Source organism: Chionomys nivalis, chromosome 3, assembly GCF_950005125.1.
Source record: "Chionomys nivalis chromosome 3, mChiNiv1.1, whole genome shotgun sequence".
NCBI lineage: Eukaryota > Metazoa > Chordata > Mammalia > Rodentia > Cricetidae > Chionomys > Chionomys nivalis.
In genome coordinates this window covers 61,511,080-61,538,573 of record NC_080088.1, presented here as the reverse complement: position 1 = coordinate 61,538,573, position 27,494 = coordinate 61,511,080, and the positions used below count along the sequence as shown (strand labels likewise).

The 27,494-nt window shown below is 45.6% G+C and overlaps 1 protein-coding gene across 2 annotated transcripts; it reads right to left on the bottom strand.

The window, feature by feature from the left end:
• Positions 1-214: 214 nt before the first annotated feature.
• On the bottom strand, positions 215-25,871 carry Iqcg (IQ motif containing G). 2 transcript variants are annotated; one of them, XM_057765262.1, is made up of 10 exons: positions 25,805-25,871; positions 23,634-23,895; positions 20,177-20,355; positions 17,548-17,676; positions 16,703-16,784; positions 10,135-10,296; positions 8,843-8,917; positions 2,892-3,023; positions 2,519-2,620; positions 215-708 (listed from the first exon to the last, which is right to left on the bottom strand). In XM_057765262.1, exons 1-10 carry the CDS (start codon positions 25,810-25,812, stop codon positions 580-582), a joined length of 1,260 nt encoding a protein of 419 aa, XP_057621245.1. In that variant the 5' UTR covers positions 25,813-25,871; the 3' UTR covers positions 215-579. The 2 variants fall into 2 exon arrangements, with proteins under 2 accessions (XP_057621245.1, XP_057621246.1); XM_057765263.1 differs by lacking the exon at positions 8,843-8,917.
• Between the last annotated feature and the right edge of the window lie 1,623 nt (positions 25,872-27,494).

Here is a 27,494-nt window from a genome sequence, read left to right as displayed (position 1 = left end):
GGACATAGTTGTGTGTCACTTGTCTAGCTTTCTGGGACATGTGCCCATCTCTACCACTAGATGACTGTGTATGCACACTCCATCTCTTGTGTTGGCCACTTCCACCCCGATCTATCCCCAGAAAGGTTGCCAGAGCAGCTATGTTAAGAGGCAGATTAGGTGCCGTCCCCCAGTGCCGGTAACAGTGAGACAGGCAAAGTTTATAAGTTTAACAAACCAAAGTTTATTAACTACCGTGTGCAGACATATTTTGCTAGCAGATAACCTTGATAATTCTCGCTGAATATTGGCATAAAATCAAAAGAAAATATTACACCAGACTTTTTATTGTATCGCTATAAGCCTGTGAACTGTTTTCTCATGAGAAAGAATGTTCACAAAGCTGCTCAACACTTCTTTCCCCAAAGTGCACAGTCTGAAGAGGCCCTACAGCCATGTTCTAACCCCCATTTGGGGTTTGAAAACTAGGGTAATGGGCCTAGTGAACTCCGTAGGCGTCCTGGATGGCAAGCCACAGGTGAGTGTTGTGACGGCATTGGTGTGTCCCTGGAGACCAGAGGAAAGAACAGCAGGTACTCGTCACTTCTTGCCTCTCCGTTTTTCCTTCTCCTTGCCTTTGGAATCTTTGCTATCATCTTTCTCTTTCTTGGGCATTTTGAAACCGCCAATTTCCTTCCGGACTACTGTTCCTCGCCACCAGGCCTGAAGCTGGAGGAGAGAAGAAAGGAAGGCAGTTCATCTCAGTGAGCCCGGCAGCATTGTGATCCTTCTCCACAGAGAACCAACAGCCGCGCGTGTTTAAGGACATCTCTGAGGCATGGCAGTGGCCAGGCTGATGTCACTATGGCTACCCTATTGCTCCTGGCTGAGTGGAAATGCAGTGTGCTAGGCCATGTTGGCACCTTTGGTAACACAGCCCACCTCGCAGCCATTGGCTAGAAAGGGAATGAATGTCTCTTAGCTGCACTCAGGGACACACTGAGAAATCTCAGTGGTTAATAGGGTCACATACCTTTAGGGAGCAGCTAAAAGTCCCCTTGAATGTCTTGTCAGTGTGGTGCAACTATTCTGAACAGTCTAGATTATAAAATCAGATTATCCTTGCCTACTGAGAGCACATGAATCCACTAGTGAGAACAAAGCAGTCTTTGCTTAGTTCTTCATTATACACTGAATCTTGACAAATGGAAAGCATACAAGCCTGACCAACATTTACTAATTATACATCAGATTCTCCTAACAGGAAGACCAAGAATGAATTTGGATACCTGGGTCCTGAAAGTATTCTTTATTGTTTTTACTGAGCTATATGTTTTTCTCTGCTCCCCTCCTTTTCTTTCCTCCCCTCCCCCATGCTCCCAGTTTACTCAGGAGATCTTTTTCTACTTCCCATGTAGATTAGATGCATGTATATCTCTCTTAGGTTTCTCTTTGTTTGGGTTTTCTGGGGTTGTTAATTATAGGCTGGTTTTTCTTTGCTTTATGTCTAAAAGCTACTTATGAATGAATACATATTATATTTGTCTCTGGAAGTACTTTAAAGTTCTCATTTTGGACTTGTGGTTGTGGCTTAGTGATAAGTTGCTTTGAGGCCCAGTACCACAGACGGAACAGAATACAGCCCTGTGTGGTGGTGCACACCCGTAGTTCCAGCACTTGAGCGGTGAGGTTCACGGCCAGCCTGAGCTACAGGCAGAACTTGCTTCTTACTCTACATCTCAGGTTCATTCCCCCCAGGACCCCTGAAGGATGCACTTCCAAGCAACGTTTTTCAAACCATCTTTGCATTACAGTTTTAGCTTTAAACATTTTTCCAGGGGCTGAAGAGATGGCCCAGCAGTTAAGAGCTTTACTGCTCTTGCAGATTACGAGTTAGTTTCCCAATACCCACATCTGGAAATTCACAACCACCTGTAACTCCAGCTCCAAGGAATCTGATGCTCCCCGGGCCTCTGTGGGTACCTGCAATCATGTGCATGTACCCAAATACAGACATTTACATACTTAAAAGTAAAAATGAATCTTAAAACTGTTTTCCAGAATCTGGACCTGATCATGTTGTCATTGCTAATTGCAAGTTCACATAGAACTTTTATGAGACATTTGCTGTCTCAGCCAGGCTTGAGTCTTCACCTCTATAATCTCCAGTGCTCAGGAGGCTGAGGGAGAAGGAGCACCGCAGGCCACATACATAGTCCCAGTCAGGGCTACGAAAGACGCTGTCTCAAAAATACTAAGCTAAAAGACATTTTAAATGTGTTTTTTCTAATTCGTATTGTTCCTTTTACCTTTTGGGGTTTTGTTTGTTTTAAAGCAACTTGTATTGGACAGCCAGGGTATGGAGCGGGGCACAGCATTCTGGAGCATCCAACCTATATCTGAGTCCCCTCCTCAGATTGTTATGGCTGGAAAGAGCCAGGTTTGTCTTTTCTGTCTCAGCACTGTGACGTGTATGTGCGCCTTCTGTGCTACAACTGCAGTGTGCCTGCCATGCCCGCCGACCGCCAGTGCATCCTACCTTCACAATGCTCTTCAGCTCCAGGTCGTCCTGCTCCAGCTTCTTCCTGATCTTCTCCTTTTCCATCCTGTCCTCAATGATGACCTGCTCATACTCCCGGATCTGCACAAGGACACACGGAGCCCAACCAGCCCTGCTCACCAGGAATCCCAGAATTCCCAGGACACCTGCAGGGACTGCCCAGTCCAAGGCCAGTCTGCTCTACCCTAGCCAGTAGCAAGTATATGGTATGACTCAAAAAATAAAATAAATCCTGCCGTGGTCATCATCATCAAAGAATCCCGTTGGTTTACAGCCACACTTCTACTTCTGGCCAAAGGCTTCCCCAGAGAGCTTAGTCCCCACTCATCCCCAGGACCCCATCCCCCCTTACCGTCTTTGCAAGTTCTTGAAGGTGCGACAAGTCAGCCGCCTTGGCTGCCTTGAGGGCATTCAACTCATTCTGTTTTGCTTCGGTGTCTTTATCAAATTTCTCCATCCAGAACTCCAGCTTCTCCTCAAGTTTCTACTTAGAAAGAATATTAAAACATGACTTCTGAGCCGGGCGGTGGTGGCGCACGCTTTTAATCCCAGCACTCGGGAGGCCGAGGCAGGAGGATCTCTATGAGTTCGAGGCCAGCCTGGTCTACAAGAGTTAGTTCCAGGGGGCTGGAGAGATGGCTCAGTGGTTAAGAGCATTGCCTGCTCTTCCAAAGGTCCTGAGTTCAATTCTCAGCAACCACATGGTGGCTCACAACCATCTGTAATGAGGTCTGGTGCCCTCTTCTGGCCTTCAGGCATACACACAGACAGAATATTGTATACATAATTAATAAATAAATAAATAAATAAATATAAAAAAAATTTAAAAAAAGAGTTCCAGGACAGGCTCCAAAGCCACAGAGAAACCCTGTCTTGAACCCCCCCCCCCAAAAAAAAAATGGCTTTCACCACACATAAAATAACAAGACTGTGATTCAGTTACACCAAGAAACTTTCCTAGGGAGATCCAGTCAGAACAGACTTGGTGAGGGTATGGGAGAGGGAGGTGCTGACATGATGGCTATATCAAACTATACACGCCATGTTTGTGTACTTTCCTGTGTGTAAGTCGCTCTATTTTTAAATAGGAGTGGCGCCTATGAGCTCACAGCACGTGACGCATGCACAGGACCTGTGGAACTCAAGTCAGAATCCCAGGAGAGAGTGGAGCTGGGCCACTCACGTCACTCAGAATCCCAGGACAGAGTGGAGCTGGGCCGCTCACGTCACTCAGAATCCCAGGAGAGAGTGGAGCTGGGCCGCTCACGTCACTCAGAATCCCAGGACAGAGTGGAGCTGGGCCGCTCACGTCACTCAGAATCACAGGAGAGAGTGGAGGTGGCCCGCTCAAGTCAGTCAGAATCACAGGAGAGAGTGGAGATGGGCCGCTCACGTCACTCAGAATCCCAGGACAGAGTGGAGGTGGGCAAGAAGTTCCACCCTAGCTTAGAAGCCAGTGGCAGTTGATAGCTTTTGGGAGAGACAGAGTCCGTCTTTTGAGGGTGTGGCCCTGGTAGTCACCACACATCCGAGAGTATAACAGGCAGGACAAATTGTGTCTGATGAGGTTTTTTTAGGACAGTTTAGGTGGGTAGAGAAGTAGGTAGGAAGAGTTGGAGATGTCCATATGATCAAAATTTTATGAAATCATCAGCTAATAAGATGAAACAATACATAAAATGACAAGAAAGACAGGAGCAGGAAGAGTTGGGGCACAGCTCAGGGTTGCTCTTTCCTTCCACGAGTAGTCTTGGACTTGACACCCACACTGCAAAACAAATGCTTGAACTTTCCAGAAGTGAATCAATACTCAAGACCAAGAGAAAAGCGAGGGGGGGGGGGCTTCAGTGTCTCTGGGGAAGATGGCAGAGAAATAGGTAGAAATTCTGAACAATAAGCCGTGACATCAAGTCTTGTTTATTAACAACACTGAACATTAGTCAAAAGACTGACATGTGCACTGGGGACATGCTAAGCTGGGGTGCTGGTCTAGAATGTATGTGCCCTGGGTTTGACAGCCAGCACCACATAAAAGTAGACATGGTTGCTCACACCTATGATCAAAGAAGAGACAGGAGGGTCAGAAGTTTAAGGCCATCATTGGCTACATAGCATGTTCTAGTCTAGCCTGTGGGAGGAGGGAAGTATTGAAAATTCTCAATGAACACAGACATGAGTCTGATATAAGATGCCTAGCCAACCTAATTTTCAAAAATGATAGAAAAATGAGATTCAGTCTTGAAAAGTTACTTGAAGATGGACTTTTTGCAAGAGAAAATGAAAGAAGGTGCTGGAAACAGAACTCAGGCCCTCTAGAGAGCAGATGGACTTTCTCCTATGCTATCTCTTCAAATTTCTTATACATGCTAAGGTTTTACTTTCTTTCTCTTGGGTCTAGAATTCATCATTATCTATATTCTCTTGCTTTTATTAAAGCAAACCTTTTTACTTAGCCTCCCCCCTTTCCTGTGTTGTATGCTGAATGTCAGTACACTGCACTGTCTGTAAGGGATTCTTGTATTTCCACTCTACGAGAAAGAGAGGGGTCTAAAGAATTCAAGGAGACTTGAGTGCGAGGCTGAAATCTGAACCTTGGCACTCCGCCTTCAGTCTGTGCATCTTCCATTAGAACTGATGTCTCCTGAGGAACTTCAGGCACTGGGATTACTGTCACTAAGAATCACACTTTACTGGGTTTTTGGTTGGGAACCTGTCCTGGGTCTTGAGAACAGGCTAAGTTTGAGCAGTTCACAATCACCTGTAACTCCAGCTCCAGGGGATCCGTGTGGCAGACACACACACACACACACACACACGAATAAATGAATGTGCAAACTTAAGATGCACAAGTGTATTTTACTTTATGAACACATTAAAGGAGATAAATACACCACTTTGAAGGATTAAAAAAATAATGCATCTCAGCCAGGCGTCATGACACACACCTTCGATCCCAGCGCTCATGAGGTAACTCTAATTCTTTGAACTTGAAGCCAACTTGGTCTACATAGTGAGGCTATGTAATGAGATGCAGTCTCAAAATTAAAATTTAAAAATAAATTTGTAGTTACCGGTTTTTAAAAACAAAACAACTTTGACAACTGTTTACACAGCAGTAAAATTTACACAGCAGTGCTCCACAGAGCCAACCTCGCCATTGGTGTCAGCTGGCGGCGGCTGCCTCTCAGCTCCCAAGTACTTTCTGCAAGGCCTAGCCTTACTGGAAAGGTTTCTTTGGCCACCTAGCAAAATACTAATCTTTGTCAGCAGAGGGCGCTGGAAGACATGTCAGGTCTCCTGGAGGCTCCCCCATCTGGTTCCCAGGGCACACTCATTCCCAACACCTTTAACAATCCCAGCGTTTACTTGCCATGTGCATTAAGACCAGGTAAGGCTAATTTCAAAAATTTAAAGGACTCAAGAGCAAATGTATAGTGTTTTACTTTAACATATTAAAGAGAATAGATAATCTCCACCAATGGAAACAGTCCCTCTTTACAACTGATTGAAGGAGGAAGAGGAGAGAGAGGGGAGGCTCGGGGAGGGAGGAGGAGAAAGCAAAACATTTAAGCCAGCCATTGTCCACACTCCTACAATCCCAGCACTCAGGAGGCTGGGGCAGGCTGAGGATCAAGAGTTGAGTTGGAGAACACCCTGGGCTATGTAGCAAGAATCATATCAAACAAAAGAAAAAGATCATTTACTCAAGTCTACGGTTCCTGTTAGTCACCTCATCCAGGAAATCACAGCCACACTTTCACCACTGAGGCCCAAATCTTTTTTTTTTTCCTCCAAGACATGGTTTCTCAATGTTGCCTTGGCTGTCCTGGAACTCACTCTGTAGAACAGACTGGCCTCAAACTCACAGAGATCGGCCTGTCTCTGCCTCCCGAATGTGGGATTAAAGGGGTGTGTCACCACCCGGTAGTTTTTATTTTTTGATCTAAAGTTTTCAATAGCAATTCAGTGCTGTAGGATAGCCCACAGTTGAAATATGCCTACGACAGTTTCCTACTGGACATTTAGGTTGCTTGCTTCCAAGTTCTGTTCATCACATCGCTCCACGCGCTTGGACCTGCTTCAGGGCATGCTATGTGGAAAGATGCCTTCAACTCTGTACATTGCCCTGGGTCCCTCAGGACATCCCAGGTTAGATCTGGGCTTCTGTCGGCATATTTGGGTTTTCAGATAATTTTATAGGCTGGAAATGCTAATATTTTTCCTTCCGTCATTTGTGCAGGTTTCTGTCTCAGAGCTGGCTCTGTATCTAAAGAGTGATGCTGACTAGCACTAAAGATAATGGGTCCCACTCACCTCCTTTCCTTCTCACCCCTCCCTTTCTGTCCTTGTTCATCTCTTCCCTGTTGCTTCTTTTTTTGTAAGACATGATTCATGTAGCTCAGGTTAGCCTCAAACTCTTGATCCTTCTGTCTCTCTCGCCTGAGTGCTAAGTTTATAAATGTGAGTAACTATGCCTGGCTTGGGACATTGTTATTATTATCATCATCATTATTATTATTAGAGACCCTGGCTTGGAGCATTGTTATAATTATAATCATCATTATTATTAGAGACCCTGGCTTAGGGCATTGTTATTATTATAATCATCATCATCATCATTATTAGAGACCCTGGCTTGGGCATTATTGTCATCATCATCATCATCAGAGGCGGGGTCTCACTGTGTAGCCCCGCCTGGCCTCTGTCTCTGGAGTGTGTGAGATGAAATGCATGCACTGTCACTATGGAGTACGGTTTCTTTTATTTTTGACTTTAATGGTGTCTTGGACAGAATTACACATAAACAGACAACTCTGCCGAGTTCTCTCATGCAAGTTAGGGCGTTTACTGAGAAAAATGGGACAACTAAATCTGGACTTTTACTTGATTGGTCTTAGGTAAAACTGAACCCCTCTGTTTGAGGTTTTCTTACTGGTGGAAAATACCTTGTTCTCTCTCCTGTGTCTGAGAAGAACGGATCACACTTGTGTGCACACGCAAGCATGCACGCACATACACACACACAATCAGTGCTGAAAAGAGAACCACCCTGACATGACTACCTGCACACACAGCCTGCAGAACAGACTAGACACATCATGGAATATGAAGGATAAAGCATGAGTACCATGTACCCAGAATCCCAGAATCCCGGTGCCTCTGCAGTGCTTTCCTGAGATGAACTGTTAGTGAGCACCTGCAGTAACAATCAGTAATGGCTGGAGCAGATCTGTGGCATACCCATTCAATGGGACATTTTATATTTTAAATTATTTTGCAAAGAGATTCTAAGAACATGAACAAAATGAGAATGCAACTGATAATTTTAAAAACACCTCTCAACTGATCATGGGGTTTTTTTTTTTTGTTTGTTTGTTTGGGGTTTTTTGTTATTTTTTATTTTCTTTATTTACTTATTTAATTTTTTTGTTGTTTTGTTTTGTTTTGTTTTGTTTTTCGAGACAGGGTTTCTCTGTGGTTTTGGAGCCTGTCCTGGAACTAGCTCTTGTAGACCAGGCTGGTCTCGAACTCACAGAGATCCGCCTGCCTCTGCCTTCCGAGTGCTGGGATTAAAGGCGTGCGCCACCACCGCCCAGCTGTTTGTTTTTTTTTTTTTTTTTTTTTTGGTTTTTCGAGACAGGGTTTCTCTGTAGCTTTGGAGCCTGTCCTGGAACTAGCTCTGTAGACCAGGCTGGTCTCGAACTCACAGAGATCCGCCTGCTTCTGCCTCCCGAGTGCTGGGATTAAAGGCGTGCGCCACCACCGCCCAGCTGTTTGTTTTGTTTTTTGAGGCAGAGTTTCTCTGTAGCTTTTGGACCCTGTCCTGGAACTAGCTCTTGTAGACCAGGCTGACCCTGAACTCAGAGATTCACCTGCCTCTGCCTCTGCCTCCCGAGTGCTGGGATTAAAGGCCATCACCGCCCAGCTGGGCAGTGGCGATGCACACCTTTAATCCCAGCACTCATAGACTGGCCTCAAACTCACAGAGATTCACCTGCCTCTGCCTTCCGAGTGCCGGGATTAACAATGTGTGCCACCACCTCATGGAGTGGGCTTTAGAGATCTCTTTATTTTATATGTACAGGTGTTTTACATGCATGTGCCATGTGCACCAGCGCACCCAATGCCCTTAAAGGCCAGAAGAGGGCACTGAATGCCCTGGGCCTGGAGTTATAACTGTGAAATGGCATGTTGATGCCTGGAACTGAACCCAGGTCCTCTGCAAGAGCAGCCAGTGCTCTCAGCTGGTAAGCCATCTCTAATTTGATCCTAAATGAGGAACCAAAGGTCCCGGAGACTCACCTGCTGCTCTTTCTTAAGGAACATTTCGATCTCCATATGAACTCGGTTCTCCTCTTCAGTTTTCATTCTCAGTTTCTGTAATGCACCAAGCACAGGCTCTCTCCTCAGCAAGGCTGAGGTCACCATTCTCAGGGACCCCAGGAATGCCAAGGCTTCCCTACAGAGCTCCCTGTGTGCTCCACAAACACTGCACCTCCTTAGATACATGCAAGGGCCCCCAAAGAAGCCCAAACAACCCTGTCATCTGAAAAACCATGCTTCAAGTGCGAGATTCTCAGCCCAGAGAAGGGAAGTACAGACTTCCAGATGGTCCACACCTGGAGTCCCAGCTCTCTGGAGGCTGAGGCAGGCAGATCCGGTCAAGGCCAGCCCTGCACTCCAAAGTGAGTCTGAGGCCAGCCTGCCTGAACTACAGAAGCCAATGTTGAAGAACAGGAGGTGGGGAGAAGGAGGAAGAAGAGAGAAAATGTAACAAAAAAAAAAAAAAAAACAGGGGTTGGGAGGGAGGCTTTCCCAGCAGCAGTCTCCAGGTCATGCAGAGAGCAGGAGATGGAGCCATTAGAATCTCTAATCACAGATATCTAGGCCCATTGAGTGTTTCAAGCTTGACCTTGTGGGCTGTACTGGTCATGAAGGAAAACATTAATGTTCTTCCTCCTCTTTTATTGGCTGACGTATTAGGAATGGCAGCTGGCTGAGGCAGGAGCTAGCTCAGCAGCTAAGAGTGCACACTGCTCGTGTTTAGAGGACCTCTGTTTAGTCCCTTCCGCTCAGGTTGAGTGGCTCGAAAGCACCTATGACTCCAGCTCCATGGGGCCCAATGCCTCTAACCTACTTGGGCACTTTCCCACACATAATTTTAAAACATGGAACTGGAGGTACAGAAGGTTGTCCCCCACCCTACACACCTGGGTGCTGGGAACAGAACCAAGGTCTTCTTAAGTTTTTCTAGACAGGGTTTCTCTGTGTAGCCCTGGCTGTCCTGGAACTCACTCAGTAGACCAGGCTGACCTTGAACACAGAGATCCTCCTGCCTCTGCCTCTCCAGTGCTGGAATTAAAGGCGTGCGCCACCACCAGGATAAAGAAATGTGCGCACTCTTAACAGCTGATCTCTCTCCTGCCCAAGATAAATGATTTTTTTTAAAGTGACAGCCACTTGGCATCATCAAGTCATCTACCTGGATGTATCTATTGTTGTTGTTGTGTATTGATACTGGAAGGCGGACTCAGAATCTGGCATATGCCGCCACTGGGCTCCATCCCCAGCTAGCCTAGTGTAGCACAGGTTACCTCAATCTCCTCCAGCAAGAGTTCCTCTGCTCTGTTACATTTCTTCTGGGTCTGGGTAACCTGCAGCTCAGCGTTTCTTTTCATATAAAGGTTCTCCATGTTGGTTTTGGCCTTCATCTCTTGTAGCTGGTCTTTGAGGTGAGCAATGTATTCGTTCCCATTCTGCAGAGATGAGATCACTGTGCTTACAAGGCAGGCGGAGCTGGGGAAATGCGCTCAGTCATCACGATCTTCTGAAGGAAAATGAGTCTTTGCACCAGGACGGGGAGCAGAAGGCTCATCTGACTCCAGGCCAACCAGGCCCACGGAGAAAGAACATGTCTCATCAAAAACACCTTAACCCCAGCACTCTGGAGGCCCAGTCAGGTGAGTTTCTATGCCTTCCAGGCCAACCCTGCTCACGCGGCAGGTTCCAGACCAGCCAGAGCCACACACTGAGACCCTGCTCAGAAGAGGAAAAGAGGTGAAGCTGGAGACACCTATAATCCCAGCAGGAGTTCAAGGTCATCCTTAGCTACAGTGAGCTGCTCAAAGCCAGCCAGGGCTACGGAAGACCCTGTCTCAAAAGAGGTGGTCACTTGCCACCAAGCCTTATGATCTGAGTTTGATCCCTGGGACCCACATGACAGAGAGAGAGAATTAACTCTCTCAAATTGTCCTCTGACCTCCACATATGCGCCCCTCCCACAGGATTATAAATAAGTGTGAGAGACAGAATGAAAGCTACCAAATTCAAACTGAGTAGGTCTCGCCAGTGTTGAACATGGTCCGTGAATGAAGCTGTGTGAAGAAATTTCTGAGAGCTTGTGACCTCTGTCCTCCCAAACAAGGATGTGTTTGTGGAATGTGTTCTCAGCCCCTCCCAGGTATAGTAATATACGAATGTGGTTGTTTCAGATTAACCATCATCTTTTGTTAGTTTATTTTTCTCCTTTATTATGTATAAAGTGTTCTGACTGCATATATCCCTGCAGGCCAGAAGAGGGCACCAGATCTCATTACAGAGGCTGCAAGCCACCATGTGGTTGCTGGAAACTGAACTCAGGTCCTCTGGATGAGCAGTCAGTGCTCTTAACCCCTGAACTCTCCAGCCTGGTTAGTTTGTTTTTCAAGACAGGGTTTCTCTGAGTAGCTCTGACTATCCTGAAACTTAGTCTGTAGACCAGGCTGGTCTCGAAGTCACAGAGATCCACCTGCCTCAACCTCCCAAGTGCCAGGATTAAAGGTGTGTGCCTCTACACCCATCCAGATTACCTATCATTTTACCCATATTCAGAATGGTGATTACAAACACGCTGTCCTCATGACTTACACAGCCTAAACTCACGTGACCTTGCTTGTACTTCTGATTGTGTACAACTTGAACTTTGCTCACATGACCTTGCTCAACCCTCAGAATGCACGCAGAATATAAATTGTCCGATGCCCTGAGTAAAGTTGCCCAGTGCACGAGACTTCAGTCCACCTAGTTTTAGGCCCCACTCTCCGAAGTTCACACTACCAAACAGAGCAGTGTCTTCTTCGGGTAGTCTGTATTTCCAAACAGATTTGCCATTAGGACCTCGTTTTGGTAGAAAGACCAGTGGTCAAAGTCCTGATTTCCTGCAGCCTAAACAGTTTTCTGCAATTGGTCAAGTCAGTTTAGGCCTAGGTTTCACCTTTCAAAAACGAGAGTATCAGCACCCAGAGCACGATGCTAGTCATCGCCAGTTCCCATTGGAGGCCAGTTCCAAGGTGCCTCCTCCCAAGGTACGGAAGCCTGCAGATAACTCTAATCCTCTATTAACATCTATACAGAGTCAGGTTCTTTCAGGCTCACTCTGATTGGTTGGTTGAGTCTGTGAACACAGAACCTGTACCTTGTAGTATAGATGGACACTGATTGTCCTGGTTTCCTTTCTGTCTGTGTAATACAAACACTGACCTAAAGCTACTTTGGCGGGAAAGGTTTGATTTGGCTTGCAGGTCACAGTCCGTCATTGAGGGGCGTCAGGAGCTGGTGTAGAGGCCATGAAGGAACACCGCTTGGCTATGGCTTGCTCCCTATACCTTGCTCAGCCTGCTTTCTTACAGAACCCAGAACCGCCTGCCCAGGGGTGCCATCACCCACAGTGGGCTGGGCCCTCTCACATCAATCGCTAATCCAGAAAATGCTCCTCAGACAGACACACAGGCCAATGTGATGGCGATATCTCCTCAGCAGACCTTCTCTCTTCCCAGGTGACTCTAGCCTGCATCAAGCTGACACAGACTGGCCAGCGCAGTGATTCACAGAACATGCAGGGAAACTCTACCAGTCACTAAGGCTTCACATTTTTTGTGTGTTTGTTGGTTGTTTGTTAGTTTTGTTTTGGTTTTGGTTTTTTAAGACAGAATTTCTCTATGTAACAGCCCTGGGTGTCCTGGAACTCACTCTGTAGACCAGGCTGGCCTTGAACTCACAGAGATCCGCCTGCCTCTGCCTCCCAAGTGCTGGGATTAAAGGTGTGTGCCACCATCACCCAGCATGTTTCATGATTTTAAGGTCTCAAAGCTCATGGATTGAAAATTCTTCAGTAGCAGACACCAAGCTAGGCAGCAGAGGACTGTGGAGACATAAACAGCCCAAGTCCCAGAGGGACCACTGTGTAGTGGGAAACTGTTGTGGGAGGGAAGGCTGTGTGGGCGCACCTAGCACCTGTGTGGGAGGGAAGGCTGTGTGGGCGCACCTGTGTGGGGGAGAAGGCTGTGTGGGCGCACCTGTGTGGGGGAGAAGGCTGTGTGGGCGCACCTGTGTGAGGGAGAAGGCTGTGGGCGCACCTGTGTGGGGGAGAAGGCTGTGTGGGGGAGAAGGCTGTGTCGGGGAGAAGGCTGTGGGCGCACCTGTGTGGGGGAGAAGGCTGTGGGCGCACCTGTGTGGGGGAGAAGGCTGTGGGCGCACCTAGCCTGTGTGGGAGAGAGGGCAACAGACAAGCTGGGGAGACACAGTCAGGTGACCTCCACTAGCACTGTCTAAGAAGGATCCTCTGAAGAGCTTGTCTATCTGACACTTGAAAGACGAATAAGCCAATTCATAAAAAATGAGGCCAAGAAATTTATAAATAAAAAGAAAAGGGTGAGGTTCATGCTAGAGTCTCCAGTCAATGAAGACCTAGATATGTTCCAGAAATTCTAAAGACAATCTGTAACTCGGAATGAGCACAAGAGAAGATGTGCCCATATTCTAGCTGTTTTATCCAATTTTCTAGAAGTCAGGACTGGAGAGATGGTGAAACAGTTAAGAACACTTCCTGTTCTTCCAGGGGACGGGACTTTGGTTGCAGCACCCAGGCTGAGCAGCTTGCAACCATCTGTAACTCAAGCTCCAGGAATTTGATGTCCATCTTCTGGACTTCTTGAGCAACATACACACACACACACACACACAAACACACATACACACACACAGCATCCAGCAGCATACATGATGCACACACTCAGACATACATGTATATGCATGCACATGCAAACACATGTAGGCACTCAGACACACACATAATTTTACAAATCATTTAAAAAAAACCCTCCAGGAGGTTATGGCAGAGGCCTGTGGCAAACAGAAGGTTTGTATTATATCATGTAATATTATATTATGTAACTTTTTATAAATTCATATAACACTGGCTGTGTAAAAAAAGGAAGCCTAAGACATCTGGTTTTAATGCTGTTGCCTTAGGCTTCTGAATACTCTAATTTCCTTCCTGTTTGTCATAAACATATTTTGCAAAATGTCTCACACAAACATTTTAGTGACAGTATGAAACACTGAGCAAGATATAAAAACTATCTAACTTTAGATGCTAAAATCACAACTGAAGCATGCCAGCAACTGAACTGAAACACGGGTCCATTTCCAAATCTTCCCACCAAGTAACACATGCCAGTCAAGGCACAGCAAACACCTGCAGACACAGCACACTCCTACAGAGGGACAGCACACACTCATAGTCACACACCTGCAGAGACACAGCATACACCTGCAGAGACAGCACACACCCATAGAGTCACACACCTGCAGACACAGCACGCACCTGCAGAGACAGCACACACCCATAGAGTCACACACCTGCAGAGACACAGCATACACCTGCAGAGACAGCACACACCCATAGTCACACACCTGCAGACACAGCACACACCTGCAAGACACAGCACACACCCAGAGAATCACACACCTGCAGACACAGCACACTCCTACAGAGAGACAGCACACACCCATAGAGTCACACACCTGCAGAGACAGCACATACCCATGGTCACACACACCTGCAGAGACACAGCACACAGCTGCAGACACAGCACTACAGCCTAAGAAACTCGACTTAGGAGTTTAAGACCTTCACTCGAGCTGGGCCGTGGTGGCGCACACCTTTAATTCCAGCACTCGGGAGGCAGAGGCAGGTGGATCTCTGTGAGTTCGGGGTTAGTCTGGTATACAAGAGCTAGTTCCAAGACTGGCAGAAAAGCTACACAGAGAACCCCTATCTCAGAAAAAAACAATAAACAAACAAAACAAAGCTTCACTCAGATATCTGCCTTCCTCACATCCTGTCATCCCGACCATCCACGGAGCCTGCACTTCCCCATGACAAAGGTCCTCAGACTGATGTGGAGTATTTGTGGGGTTTGAAGGAAGACCAAACTTTCTCCTCTGCCCCCCGCTGCCTTCAGACATGGTCTTCTGAACATTTTATTTGAATCCAGAAAAAATGATGTAGTGACAGAGCATTCAGCCAGTTAGAGCTCATCAGGCCCTGACCGCTGCCTCAAGAGGTGCCGAAAGCGCCTTGGCAGTACAGGCTGTTCTCGTAGCTGGTCCTGGCTTGGGGAGCACGGGTTTAAGGAAATTTGAAAGCTAGACTCTGGAGAGGGTGTCATTTGTCTTGAACGTCAGGTTGTCTCTTTGGTTGGAAGGCAAGAGGGAAACAGGGGTGCCATAGACTGAAGTAAGAAAGCAACCCTCAAAGCACGCAGTTCTGACGTGGGGTACAGGGTGTTGCACTCCTCTGATCCCAGCACTTAGGAGGCAAGGAGTTCAAGGTCATCCTGGGTTAATGAGTCAGCTTAGCCAGCCTGAACTACCTGACACCAGACATATTTATGCCACCACGGCTCTGTGGTCCAGTGACATTTCTATTTGACCAGATTCACTACTCAAATAGGAGATGTGAGGCCTGAACAATGGCTGAAACTTGATTCCAAATTCTGGAGTCTTAAGAAAATCAAGAATTTTAAAACTGTGATAGAATTTTTCAGGAATGGGAACTTCTGTAATTAGGGAGAAAAATTAAGTGCAAACTAGCTTTATAAATCTTCACTGATAAGAAAGACGGTATTTTTTTTTTTTTTTTTTTGGTTTTTCGAGACAGGGTTTCTCTAGAAAGACGGTATTTTAAAAAATACAAGTGAAGGGCTGGAGAGATGACTCAGCAGTTAAGAGCACTGGCTGCTGTTCTAGAGGTCTTGAGTTCAATTCCCAGCAACCACATGGTGGCTCACAACCATCCAAAATGAGATCTGCTGCCTTCTTCTGGCCTGCAGGCATACAGGCAGGTAGATCACTATATACATAATAAATAAATATTTTTTTAAAAAATGGAAAAAACTTAGTTACTGCCAGTGATGGTGCACGCCTTTAATCCCAGCACTCAGAAGGCAGAGGTAGATGGATCTCTGTGAGGGAAGCCAGCCTGGTCTACAGAGCCAGTTTCAGGACAATCAGACAGTTACACAGAGAAGCCCTGTCTCAAAAAAACAACAAAAAAAATTTAGTAATTCTAACAGAGTTGGTATCTTTATCACAAAACCTTGTTTTGCAAACAGTTGCTAAAACTTGGAACGATATCTTTCTAGAAGGAAATTCCGATGGGATGAGTCCCAGTGACTACAGAAGATCATCAGATCCAGTTTGTAATGGAAGTCCAATTGGAGTGATTAGCAAACATTGTCATCTGCACAAGGCAGTGTTGATGTTTCCCCGTCTGGAGTCCTCTGAGACAGACTGAGAGGAGGTGTGCTCTAGGGAAGGAGAGGCTGCTATGCTTGGGCGGGACAGGGAAGGTGACAGCAGACCAGGCGCTCCAAGGGGCTGATCCCCCCAGAGTTCTGTTCCTTTCTTTTCTTTCTCTTTCCCCTCTCTGACCCTCTCCCTCCAGGATTTCACCATGTAGCCCAGGCTGGCCTGGAACTCAGATCGGCCTGCCACTGCCTCCTGAATGTTGGGACTAAAGGCATGCACTGGGCATCTTTCTCTGTCCTGTAAAGGCACCCCAGCAGAGCAAGCAGTGGTGGCACACACCTTTAATCCCAGCACCTGGGAGGCAGAGATAGGCACATCTCTGAGTTCGAGACCAGCGTGGCTTACAAAGTGAGTACCAGGACAGCCAGAACTACACTGAGAAACCCTATCTCAAAAAATTAATTAATTGGTTAATTAATTAAGTAAAATAGATAGGTACCCCAGCTGAAGCAAAGACCTTTCATAACTAACTCTGCTATGTAGTGGTCTTAGCTCAGTAGCTTTGGTGGCATCCTCATGGGTGAGTCTTACCTGTACTTGCATTTGACGCTCCTTTTTGACATCAATTAACTGTTTCTGAAGAGATTTTATCTTTCTTCTTCCTTTTTCCTCCCTAAAAGAAGTAAGAATGTTAAGAACAGGGCTTCTCAAATGTTAGGATCATTTACACAATGGAGTACTACACAGCAGAAAAAAATGACAGCTTGAATTTTGCAGGAAAATGAATAGAGCTAGAAAACATTATTTTGAGTGAGGTAACCCAGACACAGAAAGACAATTATCACATGTACTCACTCATAGGTGGTTTTTAAACATAAAGCAAAGAAAGCCAACCTACAAACCACAATCCCAGAGAACTTAGACAACAATGCAGACACTGAGAGACTTACATAGATCTAATCTACATGGGAAGTAGAAAGTAGAAAAAGACAAGATCTCCTGAGTAAATTGGGAGCATGGGGACCTTGGGGGAGGGTTGAAGGGAGAAGGGAAGAGGCAGGGAAGGGAGCAGAGAAAAATGTAGAGCTCAATAAATAGCAATAAAAAATAAAATATTTTATTAAAAAAATAAGGTGTGAAGCATTCAAGGAAGACTCCCCATGTCAACCTCAGGCCTATGTACATATATGTACATGCACCCAAATACACACATGTGTCCCCACACAAGCAAGCATGCGTACACACACATACACACCACATACACATACATGTAAGAAAAGAGATGTAAAACAGACCAGGATGTTTAGCACATGCTTGTAGTCCCAGCTACTTTGCGGCAGGAGAAACTCCTAGGGTCTAAGAACTGCCTAAATAGCATAGCAAGAAGACATCTAAAAAGAGAACCCCAAAGCAGATAAATCCATCAGCACCCTGACCTGGTGATGACTTCATGGAAGTTCATTTTGCTATCTCTTTCTTTTCCCAAGGCATCCAGGAGACTCTGGAATGACCCAGATTCTTGCATCTCCTTCATGGCATTTGCGATCACGTCACTGAAATACTGCCTGCGAAGGGGACAAACAAAAGCTCATAAGACACTGTCCCACCTTCATAAGGAGATGCAGAAGTCACAGCAGCTAAAAGCTGGACGGGGCTGGACCTGTGGCTCACACCTGTAATCCTGGCTGTTGGAAGTTGGAAGGAGCACCACAGTCCAAGGCCATCCTGAACCCCTAGACTACACACAGCAGCTTCGGGACCAGCCTAGGCTACAGAGACCTTGTCCCAGAAAAGAAACAGGGGCTTGGGAGATGGCTCCATAGATAAAGTGCTTGCTATACAAGTGACAAGACCAAAGTTCAGATCCCCAGAACCCATGCAAATGCAGGGTGTGATGGCGGCCTGCTGGTAATTCAGAATTTGGAAGGGGGGAGGAGACGGGGTCCCTCTGGAGCGAGCTAGCTAGGAAGTCAGACGTCTAGGTTTGATGAAGGCGGCCTCAGTGGAGAAGGTAGGGAAGTGAGTGGAGATAACATTAATCTCAGGTGTGCACATATACACGCACACGTGTACATGTACCCACACATGTCTACACATGCAAAAATGCTTATATATGTGCACGTCACACATCAAAAAAGAAAACTAGAAAGTTGGCTTGTCCCTGTCACCGCCTTTCAGCCATTTCTGCTGGTGCCCAGGGCCCAGTGCTTCTGTAGCTTCTTGTTGCAGAGCGCAGCTGTTATAGCAGAGACGCCTGACAGCCGAGTGCTCAGCCCTAAGTGGGGCATCTCTGCCCCTCCTTCCCATCTGGGGGGGATATGAGAGCAGAGAGGGGGTCAGTGTTGTGGGATGCTGTCCTCCAGCCATGGCACGACCTTGGCACTCTGGAACTCTCAGCAGCTGGGACCAAGATGGGACCCACCCAACATGAGGTCACCGAGTGAAGAGGACAGCTGGGCAGTGAGGAGAGGGAGAGATTTTCTTCCGTGGGATAGCCACTGGGGAGGTCCTCTTTCAGGTAATCACCCTCATTAGACACAGGTCTCAGAAAGAAGAAAGGAAACCCATGAGAAGAGAGCTGGGAGCTGGCTAGGAAGAGGAGGCCTGGGAAGGAGTCGAGAGCCAGTGAAGGGGATGAAAGTGAAGGAACTACATTTTACCTGCATGGATGAAAATGTTATAAGGGAAGCCTTATGTAAAATTTATCTATGCTAATAAATCCTTCTGTTAAAACAAGCATGCTGAGTTCCAGGCGCACACTGTAATCCTGGCACTTGGAAGGTATGAGCAAGACAGTGTGCAGTTCAAGGTCGCCTCAGCTATGTGCTAAGGTTGAGGCCAGCCTGGGCTACACTAGATTTTGTTTTTAAAAAAAGGAAAGAGAAAGAAAGAAGAAAAGCAAACAAACATTTGGTGGTCCCACACAGAATTATCATTTCATTATATACTTCTGCATTTAAGAAGTAACCCATAATTTTGGAAATGTTTAATTATTAGTTTTCTTTCTTCCTTTCTTTCTTTCTTTCTTTCTTTCTTTCTTTCTTTCTTTCTTTCTTTCTTTCTTTCTTTCTTTTTTAGAAAACCAAAAGCTAACTTGGCATAGTGGCACATGGCTTTAATCCCAGCATTAGGAAGGCAAAGACAGACAATCTCTGTGAGTTCAAGGACAGCTCCAGGACAGTCAGAGCTATATAGTAAGACCCTGTCTTGAAAAATAATAAAAAAAAAAAAAAGAGAAGGAAACAAGTTTCTAGTATCACAAACTGGGAAAAGGAAACAGACGCTATTTAAAGTTATAAACTAAGATACCATGTGCTGGTGCAGACTTGCAGCCCAGCACTCAGGAGATAGCAAGAGCGCCAGAAGTTTGAGGCCAGCCTGGTCTACACAGTGAGCTCAAACCACTTGGGACTAGAGACTCTGAGAAAGAAAGAACGGGAAGCGAGGAAGGAAAGGGAGGGAGGAGGGAAAAGAAAAAAAAGGGGGGAAGAGAGAAAGGGGAGATGGGAAGAAAGGAAGAAACAAAGGCGCATTAACTTGTCCAGGATAATACCACACCGTGGGGTTTTTTTTGTGTGTGGGTTTTTTGTTTGGTTGCTAGTTTTTTGTTCTGTTTTTTTTTTTTTTTTTTTTTTTTGGAGCCTGTCCTGGTAGCTCTTGTAGACCAGGCTGGTCTCGAACTCACAGAGATCCGCCTGCCTCTGCCTCCCAAGTGCTGGGATTAAAGGTTGTTCTGGTTTTTCAAGGCAGGGTTTCCCCATGTAACAGCCCTGGCTATCTTGGAACTCACTTTGTAGACCAGGCTGGCCTTAAACTCAGAGATCCACCTGCCTCTACCTCTGGAGTGCTAGGATTAAAGAAAGGGGTGTAGTACCATCGTCCAGCCAGCTTTTTCTTTTTTGAGACAGCGTTTCTCTGCATAGCCATGGCTGTCCTGGACCTCACTTTGTAGAGCAGGCTCACCATGTTTTAAAGTGTTCTTCTAGGGGTCTGTCAGCTAAACCTATTAACAATACAAACCACAGAAGCAGGCGCCCCCTTCCCAAATCTGTTCTCCCTTCTTACCTGTCGTTCTGAATTTTCTTCAGTATCTCCAGAGTCATCATGGTCTGCCGTGTCGGTTTTTTAAAGATAGTATCCTGGCCTCGGTGTTTGGTTTCTTGCACCATGGATTTTTCTTTAGTTGCCAAAGGAGATGCTTTCCTTATACTTGAGGCCATGGATGTTCTTTCATGGCTGGTTTTCTGAAAATGAATGATGTTAAAGATACTGTTTTCAGGACCATAGAGATGGCTCAGTAGTTAAGAGTACTTGTTCTTTGTTTTTTTTGTTTTGTTTTGTTTTGTTTTTCGAGACAGGGTTTCTCTGTGGTTTTGGAGCCTGTCCTGGAACTAGCTCTTGTAGACCAGGCTGGTCTCGAACTCACAGAGATCCGCCTGCCTCTGCCACCCGAGTGCTGGGATTAAAGGCGTGTGCCACCACCGCACGGCAAGAGTGGTGGCTCCCACCAACTTTAACTCCAGCTCTACATGTGGTTGTGTGTGCACACGCACAAGCATGCATGCACGCGCACACACACAGAGACATACAGGCACATGGACATAGACACTGACACACAGACACACAAAATGAGGGCTAGAGAGATGGGTGATTTACAGTTCAGAGCATAAATTGCTCTTGCAGATGAACTGAATTTGCTCCCAAGCATCAAAGCCACATGGTACCACACACACAATTAAAAATGATAATCTTTAAGGAATAAAAACTGTAAAGGGTAGTTGGAGGGAAATTTAGTTTTCTTCTCATAGTATGAACTTCTCTGTGTGGGAAGCAATTTGCTCTCCTTCCAACATAGTGGATTTTACTAGTCGTAGGATCAGAAATAATATACTCTGTACAAAGTATATATTTTTTAAATTATTTTTAATTTTTTTAAGACAGGTTTTTTTGTATGTAGCCCTTGTTGTCATGGAACTTGCTCTGTAGACCAGTCTGTTCTTGAACGCAGAGATCCATTCTCCTAACTCTGCCTTCTAAGAGCTGGGATCAAAGGCATGAACCACCACTACCCAGCAATTTTTGTTTGCTTGTTTTTTTCCAGACAAGATTTCTCTGTGTAACAGCCCTGGCTGCCCTGGAACTCACTTTATAGACCAAACTGGCCTCGAACTCACAGATATCTGCCTGCCTCTACCTTCTTAGTTCTGAGACTAAAGGCATGCACCACACTCCTGGCTACCTGGCAAATTTTAAAAACTTAGTTTAGCCGGGCAGTGGTGGCGCACGCCTTTAATCCCAGCACTTGGGAGGCAGGGGCAGGTGGATCTCTGTGAGTTCGAGTCCAGCCTGGTCTACAAGAGCTAGTTCCAGGACAGGCTCCAAAAACCACAGAGAAACCCTGTCTCGAAAAACCAAAAAAAAAAAAAAAAAAAAAAAAAAAAAAAAAAAAAAAAAACTTAGTTTATTTATGAATTGTTGTTTTCATTTTTTAATCTATAGCCTACGTCACTGATAATTTAAAAGACTTTATTCCCTGTTAAGTTAGGTTTCTGTTGTTGTTTCTTTTATGATATGGAAATCTCACTATGTAGTCCTGGCAAGCCTAGAACTTTCTTTAAAGAAAATGTGTGTGTGTTTCTGAATCAGGTTTTCTTTGTGTAGCCTTCCTTGGCTGTCCTGGAACTCACTCCATAGATTAGGCTGGCCTTAAATTCAGACCTGCCTGTTTTTGCCTCCCAAGTGCTAGATTAAAGGCATGCACCATCACTACCTGGCAAAAATATATTTTTAAGTATTTTTAAAATTACATTTATGAGCCGGACAGCAGTGGCACATGCCTTTAATCCCAGCACTCAGGAGGCAAAGGTAGACAGATCTCTGTGAGTTTGAGGCCAGCCTGGTCTTCAAGAGCTCGTTCCAGGACGGCTAGAACTGTTAACACAGAGAAACCCTGTCTTATTACATTTACTTTCCGTTTGGAGCAGGGCAGATATATGACCGGAGTGGGAGGGAAAGCCAGAGGACAATTCACAGAAATCAGCTCTTCCTTCCAACCGTGGGTCCCAGGGCTCACACTCAGGTCGGAATCATGCCAGGTGCCTTTACTCACTGAGCCTCTCGGCAGCCTGGCCTGGAACTCACCTGTAGAGCAGGCTGCCCTCAGACCCCTGCAATCTGGTCTCTGCATTGGCAGTGCTAGGGTTACAGACAGGAGCTCAATGGGGCCCGGAAGTCCTAGTCACCATTGAAAATAAAACTACCAACGGATGTGGGTGTCCTTCTGTACATCTGTTGCTTTTACTGGTAGATCAATAAAGCTGTTTTGGCCAATGGCTTAGCAGAGTAAAGCCAGGTGGGGAATCCAAACAGAGATATTTAGAGAGAGTAGGTGGAGTCAAGGATGCCATGGAGCTGCCAAAGAAGAAAGACGCCCAGAACCTGACCTGGTAAGTAAGAGCCTTGTGGTGATACATAAATTAATAGAAATGGGTTAATTTAAGATATAAAAGCTAGCTACGCTTGAGCCATTGGCCAAACAGTGTTGTAATTAATAGTTTCTGTGTAATTACTCTGGGCTGGGCGGTTGGGAAACAAACGAGCAGTCTCTGTTTACAACTGACATGGTAATGTGCCCAGATATTTGCAAAAAAATCAGGCTCAACATATTCAGCAACAAGAGAGTTATTTTTTTTATTTATTTATTTTTTGGTTGTTTTTTTTTTTTTTTTTTTGGTTTTTCAAGACAGGGTTTCTCTGTGGTTTTTTGGAGCCTGTCCTGGAACTAGTTCTGTAGACCAGGTTGGTCTCGAACTCACAGAGATCCGCCTGCCTCTGCCTCCTGAGTGCTGGGATTAAAGGCGTGCGCCACCACCGCCCGGCGAGAGTTATTTTTAATTAAAGCATTGTTGATATGATCCAGATATATTTCCTCCCCCTAGTATACAGTTGACTTTTAGCAACCAAGGCAACAGGGACATCTGATCTCAGAAAACTTAAACGGTGATCTCAGTATATACACCGTGGCCCAACAGCATCCACAGGATAGGTTCTGGGGTACCTCTGGATTCTCAAGCCCCTTAAATAAAGCTGGTTCAACGTTAGCATACGATCTATGCAAACACCGTTTTAAATAGACTCTAGATGCCTTCTAGTGGCGAATACAAAGTACAGCAGTTGTACTGAATTCTTTAGGAATGGTGACAAAGGGGAAAGACCAAACTTTTTCCAAACTTTTTTTTTTTAAAATCAGAGGTTGGTTGAATTCAGAGATCCAGAGTCTGTGTACACTGAAGGCTGTCGGTGCTGTGTTTGCACGGACTTAGCTTTGGGCTCTTGGACAGAAGCATACCCGAGCTACACGCCATGTTTTCCATCTTGACATAGGACCTCAAACAACTGGAATCCGGCCTGTTATCTGACATAAAGGTGCTGCTTCTCAAGCTAAGTTTAATGCCACAAGCAGTACAAATAATGGAGAGGTCAAAAGGAAAGGAAACAGGCGGCATGGGGCCAGGGTGCTGACCTGGTTGACGCTCTGCTTTCTTTCGTACTGGGCGGGAATGATGTAGCCTAGGATGGACAGCTGGTCGATGATGTCCTCCAGAATCGCAGACACCCTCAGCACGTCCAGAAGGTACAGTGAGTCTAGGACTTCCGAGGAGGTCTCCTCCTCTTCCTCATTATCTAGTTCTTCCTCCATGGCACCAGGCGGCTCTCCTGTCACCACCATGGTCACCTCAGTGTGCAAAGCTTCTGAAGGGAAGTCCAAGGCTTCCAACTGGTCCCTGAGGCCAGGAGAAAAGGAAGATGAAGTTAGTGGCCAATGAGGAAATATTACCTCCAAAACGCGGGTAGCAAGTAGATTGGTGCCTGTGAAGTTCACTGTCCTGTAACACAACCTCTTGAAAAACAAAGGCAGGCGTTGGCAGGGGATTCTGCCAAAGATCCTCTAGTAGGACTGACCAAAGACAATGGACTGGCTGCCAAATCCACACAGCCTACGCTGTTTGGCTATGCTAATGCAATTTGAATTTGAGCCACAATTGACTTTATTTGAAAGTAATATATTTAGATGCTAATCAAAAGTGCCTCATGATTACTGAAAGACAGGATGTGGTAGCCAGCCTCCCAGGTGGTCCAAACAATTCTTTCTGGTCTTTTTGCCTGTGTGTGTGTGTGTGTGTGTGTGTGTGTGTGTGTGTGTGTGTGTGGTTTCCCTACACTGAGCAGATGAAACTATGAGGGGCTGGTGAGCGAAGAGCATGATTTTCAGAGCATGGCAGGCAGCCTCCCTCTCACACCAACGCTCACTCCCAGGGAAGCCGGTGTCTGTCACGGGGACACTTAAGCTGCCCATGGCCAACTTTAACCTTCTAGTTAATATTGTCAACTTGACTGGATTCTAGACTCACCAGAGAAACCTCCAGACATGGCTGTGGAAGATTTTCTAGGACAGGGTTACTTGAAATGGGAAGACTCACCTTACATGGACTGAATGGGTGCTGGAGAGATGGCTCAGTGGCTAAGAGCACTGACTGCTCTTCCAGAGAACCTTGGTTCAATTCCCAGCACCCACATATCTGTAATCTGAGCACCCACATGTCTGTAATCTGTAATTCCAGTTCCAGGGGACCTAATACCCATGGCAAAACACCAATGCACATAAAATAAAAATAGTTTTTTTTAATGGACTGAATAAAAAGGAGAACTCTAGCTGAGTCTCAGCAGTCCTCTCTCTCTCTCTCTCTCTCTCTCTCTCTCTCTCTCTCTCTCTCTCTCCCTCCCTCTCTCCCTCCCTCCTGACTGTGGATGCCATGGGACCAGTCCCTTTTGCTCCATTACAGCCATGCCTTCCCCTCCATTACAGGCTCTCCCCACAAAGTGTGAGCCAAAACAAAGCTTTAGATTCCTTCCCTTAAACTGCTTCTTGTCTGGTATTTGTTCCAGCAATGAGAAGACTGACTAGCCTAGACCCCAGACCAGAGCCATTTGCTAAGCTGTTCCCGAACACCTGACCCGCAGGAACTCTGAACTGGCAGACCTTTATATTTTAGGCCATTAAATTTGGGGGCAGTTTGTACCAGGTTTTTCCTTTTGGCCACCAACCAGCTCCCAAATCATGACACAGAAACTTCTTACTAGTTATGAATGCTCGGCCTAGCGTAGGCTCATTTCTGGCTAGCTCTTTTAACTTAAATTAACCTATTTCTCTTCATCTGTGTTTTGCCTCTGGGCTTTTTACCTTTCTTCCTTCTGTATTGTCTTTCACTGTTTCTCCTGTCTGTCAGCTGCCTGGCTTCTGGCCTCTCTTTCTCCCCCATTCTCTTCATTCCTCTTCTCTCTCCAGCCTGGATTTCTCCTCCTATTTATTCTCTCCCTGCCAGCCCCATTTATCCCTTCTCTGCCTAGCTGTTGACTTTGAGCTCTTTATTAGACCAATCAGGGGCCTTAGGCAGGCAAGGGGAAACAAATGCAACACATCTTACATCCTTAAACAAATGCAGCATAAACAAAAGTAACACACCTTTGCATAGTTAAAGTAATATCCTGCAGGATAAACAAATGTAACACATCTTTGCCTTGTTAAAGTAATATTCCACAACAGCAGTTACATAGCAACAGATAATCTATAGAAATCAATTGTTACATATATGTAATACTATATGTACAAACAAACTGGAATTTTGAACATACCCCTCCATTCTTCCTGAATTAGTTCTGCTGCCCTCTTGGATAGATTTATAATTTCAAAAGAATGCGGTGACCTGAAATGGGAAAGAAATGCTATTGGTTCAAGGAAATGCAGAATCCTGTTCTCTTTATTCCCATGCTTTTTTACTAGGAGAAAAACAATCACATAATCACAAGTAGAGCAGACGCACAGAGTGCGGGCTTATTACTGGTCCTCCAAAACAGAAGGTATGTGCCATGCAGTCTTTTGCCTCTTCCTCAGGTAATTTAAGGACGATTTTAGCATGTCATTGTATTCTGATTTTGAATTAAAAATCACTATAGGATAGATTTTTGTTATTGTTTACTTTTTCTATAATTCTCTCCCTATATTGAATTAAATGAATCTACCCTGTTGTCAGAATTTATTGTGCCTTAGAAAAATTGAGATTATATTAGAAAAAAACTGAATTTATTTATTTATTTATTTATTTATTTATTTATTTATTTATTTATTTATTTTTGAGACAGGGTTTCTCTGTAGCTTTGGAGCCTGTCCTGGAACTCCCTTTGTAGACCAGGCTGGCCTCGAACTCACAGAGATCCGCCTGCCTCTGCCTCCCAAGTGCTGGGATTAAAGGCGTGTGCCACCACCGCCCGGCCTGAATTTATTTTTAAAGAATAATTTTTCTGTGCATTGGTATTTTGCCTGCATCTATGTCTGTGTGAGGGTGTCAGATGCCCCTGGAACCAGATACAGTTGTGAGCTGCCATGTGGTTGCTGGGAATTGAACCTGGGTCCTTTTGAAGGGCAGCCAATGCTCTTAACCTCTGAGCCATTTCTCCAGCCTCAGAAAAATTGTATTAATCCTGAAAATCAGTTTAATAAGTTATTATCCTTTGGAGCTGGGCATGGTGACAAAAGTCTGTAATCCCAGTACTTGGAAAGTGGAGTGGGGGAGAATCAGGAGTTCAAGGCCATCCCTGGCTTAATATAGGGAGTTTGGGGCCAGCCCAAGATGCATGAGACATTGTCTTTACTGTTAATGTTATTTTTTTTTAACTTATGTCTGTGTGCTGGTTCATCCCTATGTGCACAATGTACATTCAGGAGACCAGAATATTCCCTAGAACTGAAATTACAGCTATTAGACTCATGATGTAGATGTTGTGAATCGAACCCAAGACCTCTCTCCAAAAGCAATATGTGCTCTTGACCATTAAAAAGAAACTCAAGTGAACCCAGCTCCAAGGAGTCTAAGGCTCTTCTCACCACTGAAAGCGCCCACACAAGTGACATACGCATGTATGCATAAACAGGCTTTTGGTTGCCACGCCTGCACGGCCTGGAACTGAAACTGAGCGAAGAACGTCAGGATTGAACACGCATACACACCTCTCAAGCTGCTGGTAGAAGAAGCCCACCATGGAGTTTTTATACCTACCCCAGGCAGGTGGGTCAACAGGTAAAGACCTCATCACCTGATCCTTGGTTAAGGCCAGGGCAATGTGTGCTCACTCAGGAAGCAGGGTTGCTAAACAACTTTGACACAGCTCTCAGAAGCTCAAATCAAAAGGGCAAGAAAAGGTCACTAACGGGGAGGAGCAGCTGGAGGCCAGGACTCCAAATGGCCCCAACATTTGGTTTTGTATTGGTTTTTGAGACAGGGTTTTTCTGTGTAGCTCTGGTTATCCTGTAACTAGATATCTGTAG